General features: G+C 37.1%; 2 protein-coding genes across 4 annotated transcripts; both read left to right on the top strand.

The window, feature by feature from the left end:
* The first annotated feature begins 1,426 nt into the window (after positions 1-1,426).
* On the top strand, positions 1,427-7,999 carry LOC131772489 (LHFPL tetraspan subfamily member 2a protein). 3 transcript variants are annotated; one of them, XM_059088394.2, is made up of 3 exons: positions 1,427-1,697; positions 6,021-6,539; positions 7,055-7,999. In XM_059088394.2, exons 2-3 carry the CDS (start codon positions 6,098-6,100, stop codon positions 7,318-7,320), a joined length of 708 nt encoding a protein of 235 aa, XP_058944377.1. In that variant the 5' UTR covers positions 1,427-1,697; positions 6,021-6,097; the 3' UTR covers positions 7,321-7,999. The 3 variants fall into 3 exon arrangements, with proteins under 3 accessions (XP_058944377.1, XP_058944378.1, XP_066023536.1); XM_059088395.2 differs by lacking the exon at positions 1,427-1,697 and adding an exon at positions 1,889-3,436; XM_066167439.1 differs by lacking the exon at positions 1,427-1,697 and adding an exon at positions 3,798-3,840.
* A 1,622-nt stretch (positions 8,000-9,621) lies between these two features.
* Positions 9,622-13,786, top strand: LOC131772497 (exopolyphosphatase PRUNE1). The gene is made up of 5 exons (XM_059088410.2): positions 9,622-9,762; positions 10,331-10,444; positions 11,238-11,491; positions 11,646-11,920; positions 13,069-13,786. The coding sequence occupies exons 1-5, from the start codon at positions 9,736-9,738 to the stop codon at positions 13,509-13,511; spliced, it is 1,113 nt and encodes a 370-aa protein (XP_058944393.1). The 5' UTR covers positions 9,622-9,735; the 3' UTR covers positions 13,512-13,786.
* The last annotated feature ends 684 nt before the right edge of the window (positions 13,787-14,470 follow it).

Raw genomic sequence — 14,470 nt, 5'->3', positions numbered from 1 at the left:
ATAGGTTCTCGGAGAGCTTTGAGCTTTCTGAGTGACCCTGCTCGCGTTATTCTAGTAAAGCAAAGCAGCTGTGGGTTGGCAGACAGTAAGGGGAGTTAATTAAAAATTGATCATACCGCAAGAGTTGTCAGAGCTCTCTGCACTGTGGTCGGGGTTCAAGGAAACGAGATACACTGTTAAGTTGTAATCCACTTACAGGAACACAAAACATGCTAAGCCCGGCCCACTCGTTTAGGCTTCAACCGCAGGATTTACCAGTCCTAAGTGTCGAAAACGAAACACCGGTTCTTAGAAACTTCGTTTTCGAGTTAGGGTGCTTTGTTTTTGAGTTTAGACAATGTTTTGGTATTCGTTTTCTCTGAGTTTCTTTTTTGTTACTACCGGGATCTACCCCGGATATGAATAGCAGACGAGGGTGAGAAAAGATAGATAAACAAGATTTTTTAATTATCGTCAAGATCAAAACACTCGGCGAGTTATGTATACTTATGTGTGGTCGATTTCCATCAGAGGGTCTTTGTGTTTTACAGATGAGAGCACATATTTCCGTTGTCTTTAATTAACTGATCCATTTTCAAGGAGAGTCGCCAATTGAGGCTTTTCTGGTTAGCATTTCATCACCAACTGGAAACAAGGAATCTCTTTTAATAATTATTGTTTTAATTGTTCGATGTTCCGTTTGCAATTTGCTTAACCGACCTTACAACATGAAAATAACAAGTCTTTAAGTTGATTCTTCGGATTTTGCCTTTCTCCATTACAGCGTACATCATGTTTTCAGAGATTGCCTAAGCAATGCGCCACCTTTGATTTATGAAAAGAGGCCAACATTTTTTCACCCATCCCCGTGATCTCTGAACGTGTTCCAAACCGCAGTCAAGGATCCATTTGATGAAAACCTAAGAGAAGCCGCATCACTGTTTATGTGTCACGCCTAAAATTAACCTTTTTTACATTGAAAGGCATGTGTGGTATTTTTTTAACCGTCCTACGCACGTATTAATCAGACAATTCTTTTGTTTCATTTCAAACTGGCCATCTTAAAATTAGGAATCTTCTTGAGCACATGTGATTATTCCTACCTGGCAACTTGAAATAATTAATTGTTTGAAAATGCGCCAATCTGATTTGATATTTTGTGGTATGCACTTATCAAGGGGAGGGCAGGGCAAGGCTTTTAAAAACTGGCCGGGTTAAAGCTTTTTGATTCACATGCCGGCAAATCAAAATCCAGTGATGACAACAGCATGCTGAGTGAGTAGTGGGGTTTGTGACAATTCCTGAAGGTTTTAGAAAAGCGGCAAATGGCTCTGATCTTCAAATCAGCTTGTTATTGTTGATTTTAGAGAGGTTTTTCTCTGTAATCCCGAGGGACTAAGCCTATAGTGGGCGTTCCTTTGTTGATGGACAAGCGCTAAGACAAGTGTCACGCCTCATTGCGATGCAATATGAGATGAATTTCCTTTTACATCCGCGGGGTTTCCGGATCAGTCTCGTTGCATTCGGACCGTACTTCGGCGGTGTGTTGTTCTGCCCCGGTCACAAACATTTGGGGATTCCTCCACGTACACAAATAACATTATTTTGCTTCAAAAAACCATCCTCGGTCGGATTTATAGCACATTCAACAAGTAAAGACAGCGATTTAAAGTGGAAGCGAGGCACAGACGAAGCATACTACAATACCGCAACTTGAGGTAAACCGGGGAATACAAATATTATGCTCGCTAAGGAAATCTGTTTCGATGAAAAAGTATTTCCTTGGGTTATAAACTCTTCAAAATTTTAGATTTTGACGAGGGACGCCTTAAGTCAATGTGTTTTAATGTGGGTGACTCTTAAGTTTGAATGGAGCATGCTTCTCTTAGATTCTTTGTTGTTGTTGAATGGATCATGTGTGACAACATAAAACGAGATGCAACTACCATTGACCCCAAAGATTTTAGTATATCGGGTTTTTTCAACGACTTTAAAGGATCTGCCGAGGCTTGTCTGTTTGATTTGATGAATCGATCTTTACTGTAAAATCAGAAATCTCAGATGGAAACTCACAACTGTCTACAGTAACATGAACACGCGACATTTAGATGAATAATAAATTTCGTATTCCACAGGTGTCTGTTTTGTGAACTGACACGGTGAGAGTGGAAGCATCATGAAAGTCAGGTCGTTGTAATTTTTTTCGGGAAAAGAAACGCTTGAACAGAAGATCGGATCGCAAAAACTTCCATATCATAGAAACGGGCTCCATGGGTCTTGCGGTTGAGAGATGTTGATGGTTCTTTGTATTCACAACAAACACAAAAGCGGTTACAAGATTTCTTTCCCCGTTGCCTCATTTCGTAATATTTTGTTGAAGTTGGGTCAACGATCTGCAAGTGATCCGTGTTTTTTCTGCTAGGAAAGCGAATTATCTTCTGTCTCTATTTCATCCAATGTATTGTCATTTAAATCGTGGAAATTGTGATCCACAAGTCGAACAATTTTGTTGATATTTGGTAAACATGAGTCATGTGCCTTGTGTCGGTTTGATCAAAGATCCTTGAATAATGTTTACAAAACGTCCTGTAGATTTTCGGTGGGTTTCTTCTGTAGTTTTTTTCGGATCAAAGTGCACTAAAAGGCTTTTGTAGTCTCGTTGTCAATATTACACCTTGAAGCTAAAAACATCATCGCAAGACTTTTCCTCTTTGTTAAACGCGCGAATTGTTTTCTCTTTGAGACGCACAAGATCCAAGACTTCTTGATTAATTTTTGTTACCTATCAATGAGTTGAAAATGTAAAATTTTTCCTCTTTCTTCGGGATTCTTGATGTCGTGACTTTCATGTAGACACATTTTATTGCTGAGTAATTTTCCCGTCTGGTGTATGTTATTGCTCGTTCCTGTTTGTTTTTCCAACATCCCTTGTTCTAGTGTATTTTTAATCCTTGTTGTTTAGGCTACAGCGATAACATGTATGCAGAACATTCACAGAACAATTATAGAACGAAACTTTTTTGTATTTTTTCCATGTACGCCTGAGGGTTGTCACGTCCAGTCTCTCGGCTTTGTAAACACGCCACAGCGGGATACAGGGCATGATGATTTCCAATACACAAAACACAACAGCCCAACAAATGTCTTTTGGCCTGCCACTACCGCACTTATCCTAAGCTGGTCTTTCCATTTGAAATTGCTAAGAACCAATTGTGATTTTAAAAGAATTATCTTTTGCGAGATTGCTATCGCGTTAATTTGTCGCTTTGATGCACGTATATCGTCAGAGGAAGAATTTTGTGACCTTTCGCAATGAGAGGTGAGCAAGCCCCCTGGCTCAAATTTAATCGCTGTGGTATTTTGATGAAAAACACAAATATGCCAATAAGAAATGTTTACAATTTAAAAGTCAGCTCTGTCCTGGTGTAATGCCCTTTTCGATCGTCAACCGAGCGTGGTGAGTTTTCAATACATTTTTCCAGTTTCAGGAACGTGTGATGACAGTAAGTTTTCCTCACGTCGTCAAGCCATTTTGTTTCCAATTTGCGTCGCATGCGAGTTTATGTTACAATTTTGTTGCGTTCGATGTAACGGGTGGTTTAAAAGAATCTCTCAAACATTCTTTCCCCGTTCAAACGCATCAGAATTACAATATGGTTGATTTGCATCTCTCCAGCTGACAGTAATTGAGCTGCGTATAAACACAACGGAAATTGCCTTCGGTTTTTATCTGTCAAATATATTTCGTTGCCTTTCTATCTTATCTCTGTCATCACACTATCTTTGTGTCAATACAGCGGTGGTCGGATGGTTGTGATTTTTCATCTATTCCAACCGTGTTTAAATTGAGCTATTATTATGGTAAGCTGAGTTTTAAGATTTAGGTCAACCTGTTTGTGTAAACTCTAGCTGGCTTCGCTGTAAAGGTATCCTGGTTTCCATCGTTTGTTTTAACTCTTTGTCCTGTCAAAGTGCTTTCTAACAAACCACTTGAAGATAACGAATTAACCAGTCCCTATCTGATGAGCTTACCAAGTAAGAACATGCTCTCCATACTTTCTAATGGAAATATCGCATAGACACAAACTTGCCTTTCAAGATTGTACGTTAGATGTCGCAAATTGATAATTTTTACCATCTGTGAAGGAAAAAAAAAGGCTATCAGATTTCATCTGACAGGCAACAATTATATTGAAATCCAATGAATGTGACTAAATACAGTTTGGCTTAAAGTAATTAAATGTCTGCAGCATTTTGGCAGTTGTATAGGAAATTAAGTTAGATTTACCTGGCAAGTGGGCATTTTGAATTACTAAAAGTTAACCACTTTTTATGAATTTGCACTTTCACAGACTGAAACATTTTACTCTTATCTCTGGGCTCCACAACCACCATCTGTTCAGGCTAGGAGACCTTGGTCTTTCCCCATGGATACTGAACTGTATCTTCAAGGGTAGAAGATATGAAGTCCACATTTCTGACACATGTACTAGTCTAGCTCACTTCTCCCCAACTAAGCTTTGCTGTTGTATAACTATCTCCTGTTCCTATGTGTGTGAAAAGAAAAGTATTTTCAAAAAAACAATCTTGTAGAAGTGGCAATTACATGTATGAGAAATTCTTCAGATGTGTAGCATTAATTATTTACCAAAATTTTCACACTAAGACTATTTTGACAAGTGCTCTATCAAATAATGTTAAGGGTAAATTTTGAGGTGATTGAATTAGTTCTAAATTGCACTCAGCTTAGGGAAATTTAGAGTTAAAAGGAAATTTTTTCAGAGGTCAAGGTGCACCTTGCAGGGGTATGATTCCCTTGATCTCTTATAATGTTGTTTGTTTTTGCATTAAGATGATCAGCTTAAGAAAGTCAGACATGGCTTATTGTCATGTTATTTCAGGAGCTAACTTCATGTTCATGTGTTGTTTTAAGATTAAGATTACACTCCGCAATAGAGATTGAACAATTTTCACATCTTTCTCACTAAACCAGACTGACAGCTTTAAGTTGTTTACTGTCACAGGCCAACTAGAAGTGTGAACACAATCTCTTGACTCTTAGATCTGTTACAGGGGAGTGTCAAGTCTGAGTATTTTTTTTGAGTGAGACTTTCTCAGGTCATGATAAAATGGTCCAGACTTGCCTCATTGACAAGTCTGCAGGTTGCATACCTCCTTAACTTGATCATAAGGAGTTGAAAACCACAGATCACAGAGAGAGTAGGGCTATATCCCAGCAAACTCACCAGCTTTTTGTACTACATATACTTTATTTTCCATTGATTTGGGAAGAGCTAAACAAGAGAGGTCAACCAAAAGTTGTATGAAGAGTACAATTTATTCAGTTTATGATCACTGTTATACACTTGTATTACAACAATGTACTTTCATTTTAAAAACTTGGGGCCTTTTTCAGAGGAGGAATCAGGCTCCATGATTCAGTGTTTGATAACAATCTTCTTAATGGCATCATGACAAAATATTTTATACCTCTTACTAACTAAACAAACCAAGTGGTAGAAAGGGGGTAGGTTTCTAAAGAAACTGTGGTACTACGTCGCTGGGAGAGTATAGCTGGTAATTTAGTGTTAACAACTGAGTTGAAGACATAAATTGGCCACCCTTAAGAGTAAAAAAGCTGACATTTTGAGCATTAGCCCTTCGTCAGAGCTAACACTCGAAACATCAGCTTTTTTACTCTTTAGGGTGGCCAATTTACGTTTTCAACTCAGTTGTTAACACTAAATTACCTAACCAAGTTGAAGGTCTGTATTGTCAGTTATGGACTGAGTTTTTTCTTCTCTGCTTTATGACCCAGGTGCCGGCTAAATTGACCAATCACAGTGCACATACTGAGAGACATGAAAATTTCATTTATTGCGGAATAATGGATGTGTTTACATGATTAAGAAATATTTGAAATTTGGGTATTTTTTGGTTGGCTCAATTTCACGTGTGCATATACTTGAATTACCATGATTCCTGTCAATCATAGGTTAACATCACATTATTAATTTGCTTTTTTTAATTTGTGATTTCAGATTTTGTCAATCATTACAATCCTTGCCAAGGCTCTAAACATTAAATTGTATGATCCCACACATTTCTTATTGACAAGATGGCAGATTGCTATGTAATAGTTACAACAAGGAACATTTTATGGATGGTGTTGTCAGTTGTCGCAACGCTGGCTGTGATAGCTGGAATTATGACACCCAAGTGGTTGTATGGAAGATCAGTGCTTTTCGATGACAAGAACTATAATTTTACATCTCAGTACATCCCATCGGAGGCGATGTACAGGCCATCAATTGGCATCTACAACCGCTGTAAAAAAATTCATAAGAGTGTTGGAGGGGATCCAGAACTAAATTGTTACACTTACATCAAAAACTTTATGGATATTCCTTCAGCTGCTTGGCAAGCTTGTCTGTTTTTTCTATGGTTTGGTACAGCGCTTCTAGCTATTGTTGTACTCATGTCCATCGTGGGATTTTGTGCACAAAGTATAGGAAAGAAAAGTATTTTCTCACTTGGTGGAGTGATCCAGGCTATAGCAGGTAATTACTGGGAAACATAACTTTTGTTGATAGTTGTTTGTATTCTTTCAAGTGATTAGTTTTTTTCCATACCTTGGAGCATTTGGTCCTTTTTCAGTTAAGCCTCTTCTTGTTTGACACGCATTTTCAGTTAACCCTGTTCTTGTTTGACACCCATTTTCGTGAAAAATACTAAGGCACAGCCTGGAATACTGCTATAGGAAACCAACTTTCTTCTGTTAAACAATTACAAAAAAAAATAGTTTATAGCATGATACTTTATGAAAGCATCACTCTGTACGAAAGATCATTAGTCAGCCTTGTAGTGAATGAATCATAGCTTTTCTTGCCTTGTAATAACTGTTATGCATTCTCAGTTCCAACAAACTGAAATTAAACGTTGAAAAACTGAAACAAGCTATTGGTCCAAGCGCATGCATATGCATAAGTGAATTGTTGTAGCAGTGATCTTGTAAACCAAATTCAAAGGTTTCTTTTCCTGGGAGCTAACATTTGTTATGTGGGGTTCTTTATAGCACTCTTTCTTGTGATTGGCCTTGTTCTCTACCCTGCTGGCTGGGGCAGTGAAACAGTTGGTGATCTTTGCACAAAGCCATCACAGAAACCTGGAGCTTTTGTACTTAATGAATGCTCGATGGGATGGGCATTTTATGCCGTGCTTGGAGGCACATTGTCATCATTTCTATGTTCCTTGTTATCTGGTCAAGCAGAGAAGTCTACATCAAGTGATGACGTGCAAGATGAAATTTCAGACGGAAAGACTTTGATTTGTCTTATTTAATTGGATTGCTGGAAGTTGGCAAGGGTATGTCGCAGTTTCCTATGTTGTGAGGACTGTTGTCATTATCAACATGGCAACTTTTCTTGTGGACTTGTACGTGGCTGTAATGTGCTGTAGCTGTTAAGGTTCACTGGCAAATTCTGCTATTAAGAGAACATTCAATCAAAGAACAGAAATCAAGGTGTTTGTTTATAGATATAGATTAACTTGTGGTTACAAATAACTTTAAAATAGTAATTGCATGATTTTAATCAAGAATGTAAAGTTAGTGGTAAACTGGCATAAATTGGAGTTTTGACAGTGATGGAATCAGGATCTTTTCCAGACCATTTATAGAAGGTGGTACAAATTTCAATTGATTTGAAAGATTTACTCTGTTAAAAGGGATGAATCACTGATGAGCATGGTATCAAATTGTTTGTTTTGAGAACGGAAATGTTAACTGAAAAGTTTCCAAGTATCAACCATTTCTCTTGAGCAGTTAGAGGGCTGCTCTCTGTCACACATTTCAGAGTCACCTTGTGAGCTGTTGTATTTGAAAAAGAGTCTCAGTGTATGTTACATGATTAAAACTTGCTTTTGAGAAGACTGTCAGCATAAGTTAGTAGTTGTATATAATATTAAAATTAGAAGAAAGAGTTCTGTTCACAATTTAAAATAAACAGTACAATAAACAGTATATTTGGTCAGGAATGTCAGCACTTGCATTTCTGAATTTGATTTTAAGTGTGTTTTGTTTTAAATAATATTGATTGACAGGACTTCTGACCTTAAAAGGCTTAAGAAAAAAATGTTGTAAGCTCACAATTTTCATGTAATAGTTATCGGTTACTATTTAACATGATAATTATGTCAAATTAATGGAAAGGATGTTTTGAACAAGTATTTTTTTTACTCTTTATTGTTTTAACTAAAGAGATTTGCTGGTTTCAAAACTGTCTATTACAGTTTTTAATGAAATAAATTCTTATTTATATTTACAAGGTCACCCTCAGCATTATTCCTACCAAAGGACTACATGACATTTCTAAGCACCAAAAAATCAACCATTTTCAATCAACCTTTTTTGGAAGTTTTAATCAACTGAGTTAATTCTTCATCAGGTTTTGCAATCCAACACTATGTTTTGTCCTTTCCACTAATAGTTTGTTCATCCATGTTCCCTGTTTCTATCAACATGATGTTTCTATGAATCCTCAATTCCTGCCAAAGTTATTGATCTGTGGAGTGTCAGTATGAGAATTTCAAGATAGTAATGATTGACCCTGTATTATATCAACAGACAATTGATTGACACTCTTATCATAGTCAATTACTTGCTGATAGTTGGTCAACAGTTGAACACCAGTTAAACCATTGACATCCTGGTTAACATCCTGTGAATAAGGGATGAGTTTCTAAAGAAACTATGGTGCTGCGTCGGTGGGGGAGTATAACAAGATAATTTGGTTTAACAACTGAGTTTGAGTTGATAATGTTAATCGGTCACCATAGTGGGTTTCAAAACTGATGTTTTTGAGTGTCAACTCTTCATCAGAGTGAATGGAGTTGAGAGAGTTGAACGACCATAATCTACTGCCAACCAACATACTGATGTGGCTGTTAATCAAGAGTGCTCCGAATTAACTTATTTTAATCTTGTATGATCAAGCCACCTTTGAGGTCCACTAGGTAAAGTCTGGCCAGAACTAACCAATTATCCTTTCTCTGTGTGGAGATTACTGCTTTACAAAATAGAAAAATTTCAGCATAATATGTAATCACAAAATCGTATCAAACAGTAATGATGATCAAGCCACCTGTCCACCAGGTAAAGTCTGGCCAGAATTAACCAATTATCCTTTCTCTGTGTGGAGATTACTGCTTTACAAAACTGAAAAATTTCAGCATAATATGAAATCACAAAATCGTATCAAACAGAAAAGATTCTCCCATCGTTCTATGAGGCTTCATATTTGGAATGAGCAGATGTAAATTTGAACCCTTCAGGTAGACTGATCTGGGACAATAACTAACCTTTAGAGGTCATCTCGGGTTTTCTTTTTCAAATATCTTTCCATGAAAAATCAAAGCCTTCTGATCTTTCTGGGGGTAATTAGAAACCCAGAAAATGTGACATTAAAGCCGTCGTGAGGTCGTTTTATTTACTTTTAACAACGACACGAAAAGAAAAAGGGCAGGCAATTTTCCAGGACTAAGGAGGATAGCTTAATTCTAACCCACCTTCACACACATCAAAAATAGTTGTACCTTAGGTAAATTTATTATCTGGAAAGAAAAAAGTGGCAAATTAAACCTCCTCCAATGGAAAGCCCAACAAGTTGCACTCTTCCCAGGTCTTCCCAAGTTTTCTCAGCTGCTCACACAGGGGTCTGAATCCAAGTTTACTTCTCGTGAAGCGCGAAGAGAGTTAACATGGAGGCATTTCTGAAGTTTACGAAGGTGGGATTTTATCTGTGTTGTTATTTTAGGACGACTTTAACCGATGCGGTGCTCTTTGTATGGTGTGATAAGTTGAAAACAGCCATATGTACGATTCGGTTACCTCCAAATCGATACAAATCGGAAAACTATGAAGATGCAGAGGTGAAGATATTGTCACCTGGAACATCATGCATGTATATCTTTACATGTAGAAAAAAAAACTTTTAAGTTGCAAAGTAAAATGCGCTGTACCGACTGATTTCTTATTCCTAACTCCTTGACTGATGGTTTTGTCTTTTCTTCATTTTTTATGTTCACAATAATTATCCAATGTAACCTTTATTAATTTATTTTGTGATTATATTTTGTTGTTTACACAGGTAATGTAAAACTTTATTTTTATTGAATATAGTGTTGGTATAACCGTTGTAAATGTATTTATTTGTCATCAGAGTAAACCTGATACGCTTTAGTTTATAGCAACTCGATAGCTGACTATATTTTTTTAATAGGTTACCAATTATAAATAAAGATAACTACAAATTTTGAGAATTTAAACCTTCTGAAAGTCTGTACTTGCATTTAGGATTGTTTGGCAAATATTTCTCAGTTTTCTGAGGTGCATGTTGTGCTGGGAAATGAAGCATGTGATCTTGACTCTATGGTGTCATCTTTACTTTACGCTTTTTCAATTTACAAGGTGAGATTTACAGTAACTACAACCGTGTTTTGAACTTATTCATGAAGTTCCTCACTGTCCTCGTATATGCAGCATGAAATTGTAAATCCACTTAGGAATTTTCCCTGCATTTCTGGAGTTCCATTCTCTATCAACCCTGTACTTGATCAATTAACTCCTGCAAGTTAGTAAAATTTACTTCTCAATTCAATATCAGTTGTCATCAGGTAATGATAATACACATATAGTATTGTTTAGAGGTTGTTAACTTGATATAAAACTTTTAACCCTCTTCACCTTAACATTAGCATGTCTTCTCCATGCTGTTCTTTATACATTTCCTATGGCACTGACAAGGAGAATTTAGCTAAAAATCAAGAACTTTTCAAGCTTTAATTCTTATGAGGCTAATGTTTGATTTGGCAGCAATACCTCAGTGAGAAAGTAAATAATAGTTACCCTTAACTAATTCACAATGAAATGTATAGCTCCTGGAAAGGAGATTCGAAAAGTTTAAAAATCTTCATTTAATATGAAGATTTTACCAGAATAGTTATGATTATTGACATGGATTAATTACAATAATAATGTTTAGCCAAGTACAATGTAAAGCTGCAAAATATAACTTGCTTTAAAACTTAACCAAACAGACATTTTTTAAAACTTGACACATGCATTACCTTAAAATTTTTGCCATCCCCATCCATGCTTATTCCCTTTTCATTCATTCCTCTATCTTTTGTATTTTTTTTAATTTAGTAATCATTAAAGACTGTTTTAAGGTTTCACTTTTAATTTTTTTCCTCATTGACAGACACTTACCAATGTTCCAGGGAAGCCAATAGCCGTCATTCCTGTATTCAACATACATAAGGAAGACTTTTGTTTGAGGACAGAGGCAGTTTTTCTATTCCAGAGATATCTACTTGACTCAAGTTCATTCATATTTATAGAAGATGTTGACTTGGAAAACCTACTGGAAACAGGGAAACTGCAGCTTATTTTAGTGGATCATAACATCTTAGCAAAAAGGCAGAAACACTTGGATGTTGCTGTCTTTGAGATCCTTGTTAAGTGTGATTGCTACTGTTTTGCATCAATTTGTGCATAACTTCCTTAACATTTTCTTGCTTCAATTTTTACTTAGTCTGTCACTTCTCAGTAAATGTTCCCAGTCCTCTATTTCCTCAGATGATTGATGTTTGCTTCATATTTTTCTTGCAGACCATCATAAAGATCAATGGCCAGCTAATTTGAAAGTAAGAAAAAACATTGAACCTGTGGGATCATGCTGCACACTTGTGACAGAGAAATTATTGGCTTTAGATTTATTAGATGGGCAGATGGCGAGCCTGCTGTTAGGATCAATACTTCTGGACACTATTAACTTGGATCCCAGAGCTGGAAGAGCCACAGATAAAGACAGAAATATTGTCAAGCAATTGCAGGATAAATTTCCTCTAGCCCTAGATGAACTGTACAGATCTGTCAGTACAGGTTAGTTGAATCAGTGACACCTAGAACATTTAACATTGTCACTCCCAAAGGTACTCTTTTTGAGAAGAAAATGGTTGCCTAGTATTCTCTAAACAAATCCTATACATAGTCCTTTGAGATCTTTGTGATTCAAGATTTCCTCAACAAGATCCAGGAAGATCTCTTCATTTTTCATGAAACCCCAGAAGAGTCCTTAGTATAGTCATGCCAGGGTCACTACATGTTACTGAAAGTAACCAACAGCTCGCTTAAATATGAAAAAAACTTGTGATTGTAATTATAAATCTTGGACCTTTTAAGTAAAAATCAAGAATGGTAAACTTCACCCTAAACAGCCCAGTGTTTAACACTGACATGGGAATTATTTATTACAATGGCCATCAAATATTGTCCCACCAACTGAAATCTTTTGCCAACAAATCAACTTCCAGGAGTGACTAGCATCTGATGTCTGCTTACAGTATCACCCCTGAATAAATCATTTGGTCATTTGAATGAATAAAAATGATCACCAATCAAAGAAGTCTTTCAGTACAATGGGAAGTGTGTGGTGAATATGCATACTCAAGGTCTTTCAAGCCTAGTAGCCCCTTCAGCTCAAGTGTATCTCGTTTTCCATGAATGGGATGCTAAACTATAGCTGGACACCCTTCTCTCTCTCCCCCCCCCCCCCCCGTTCCCCCTTTCCCTCACCCTGTCAGTTATTAGTCAATATTTTTAAACAGTTTTGATATCCATTTATAAATAAGGAGAAGTAATGTGAGATTAATGCATCTTGCTAACGATAACATATCTGTCAGACCTCAGGCATGCGTAAGGGGATCTGACCAAGCCTGAAAGCATGCCATCGGGTTCTTACAACGTTCGCAAACGTTTGACCGCTCCGTTGCCCATGATGAGGCAGCCAGTTCTCAAACCAGGATCATTTGATCCAGAATCTCGCACACAAATTTCTAGGCTTCCGCTTTTCCTTGGTGTTTGATAAAAGTTCCCGGAATTCATCAACTGCCCAATTGTCCCTCTGAACTGCCTTCTAATGTTTGTTAAGTCATTTTAATTTGCGACTTAGAGTCACATAGGGTTTCTCTCATTTTTCAACTTCTTTTTTTTCACTCTAAAACAAGACTTTTTTTTTTTTAAACAAACAGCCAAATTTGATGTGTCAGCTCTCTGCACATTGGATCTTCTTCGTAAAGACTACAAAGCTTTGCCAACCGTTGAAAACAAAGCTCTGAGTGTTGGCATCAGTTCTGTCAGTGGATTATCACTGAGTGATTTCTTCGCAAGAACTCAAGTCCATCAAAGCATTTCAGAATACTGCCTGGCCTCATCTCTGGATGTGTTAATTATCATGTTTCTCTATTTTGTTGAAAGCCTTGATGATCCTCCCAGTAGGCAGATTGCTGTTTGTGGGCCACACAATGAAGCTAAGAGTAAAATCGCAGAAAATTTGTCCACTTCAGGAGAACTTAATTTGAGGCTGTATAGCGAGCGTTTCCAAAACTGTTTCGTGTATGATCAGGAAAACATAACGGCTTCACGGAAAGTTGTGTTTCCTCTTGTACTGGATATCATCAAAAATAGATTTTGAAGTGCGTTACTTTTTTACTTGAACTGAGATGTTAATAATACCTTAGAGGGTGGCTGACTCCCTTTGTAATGGCCTTTCTTCGGATGTTTCAGGTAAAATGCAAAAAGAAGCAAAAAGGTGTTCATTTCATGTGTTCTTCTATCAAAATTAAAGACATGGTCAAACAAGATTGTGAAGAACTTTTTCTACAAGCGGCTGCCGATGGTGTAATAAACGGCTGTTCGTGAAAAGTGGCTGTAAGGCGAAACCCAATGAAGAGAGCCTGCGCAGGCTAACAGACGGCGGTAACAGGTCTAATGGACAGCGGTCAACCGCTTGGCGCCGGCTTTTGTTGGATTACCTGGTTCAAAGAAATGCATGCAAATACACATCCCTTGCGTTTCACGGAAAAGTTACTTTATTAATGGTGACGTCATCTATGCGTCTGAATCAATCAGAATGCGTGCGAAACTTAGCTCACTACATAAATAACATCCTGGTAAATAGGAATAGTTATGTTGTTAGACACAAAGTGCTCTTATCCAGATAGACAGTTCTCCCAGCCACAATGCTACGGAAACCGACAGGAGCTTTGTTGATTAAGGATCTCTTTATTCTCGTGCAGACTTTACCTCGGCTTTTATTCCCCATAGCTACAGACAATGAAGTTTCCTGTGGAGAGGATTATCGCCTTTTTGTTTATACTAAGCATGTTAATCTTGAATGTAATAGACGTTATTGAGGGTTAACTAAATAATGAGTACTAATGGAAATTACGGCAAGCTTTTCCTTACTATTTCTTTTCGATGCATTTTTGAAGTAGGCTTCTGAGGTTGGCACTCATGGTTCTGCGAAGACGACTGGAAAATATGTTCTTTTTTATTTTTCAGATTAGTGCTCTCTCCATGCATTTGCTAATTGAAATATTCACTTTATAGAACTACAGATTCTTGCATAAAGCATTTTAAAAAAAAATTTTT

This window comes from Pocillopora verrucosa, chromosome 1 (genome assembly GCF_036669915.1).
Source record: "Pocillopora verrucosa isolate sample1 chromosome 1, ASM3666991v2, whole genome shotgun sequence".
Lineage (NCBI taxonomy): Eukaryota > Metazoa > Cnidaria > Anthozoa > Scleractinia > Pocilloporidae > Pocillopora > Pocillopora verrucosa.
The sequence above is the reverse complement of the archived record's forward strand: the minus strand, read 5'-3'. Positions and strand labels throughout refer to the sequence as shown.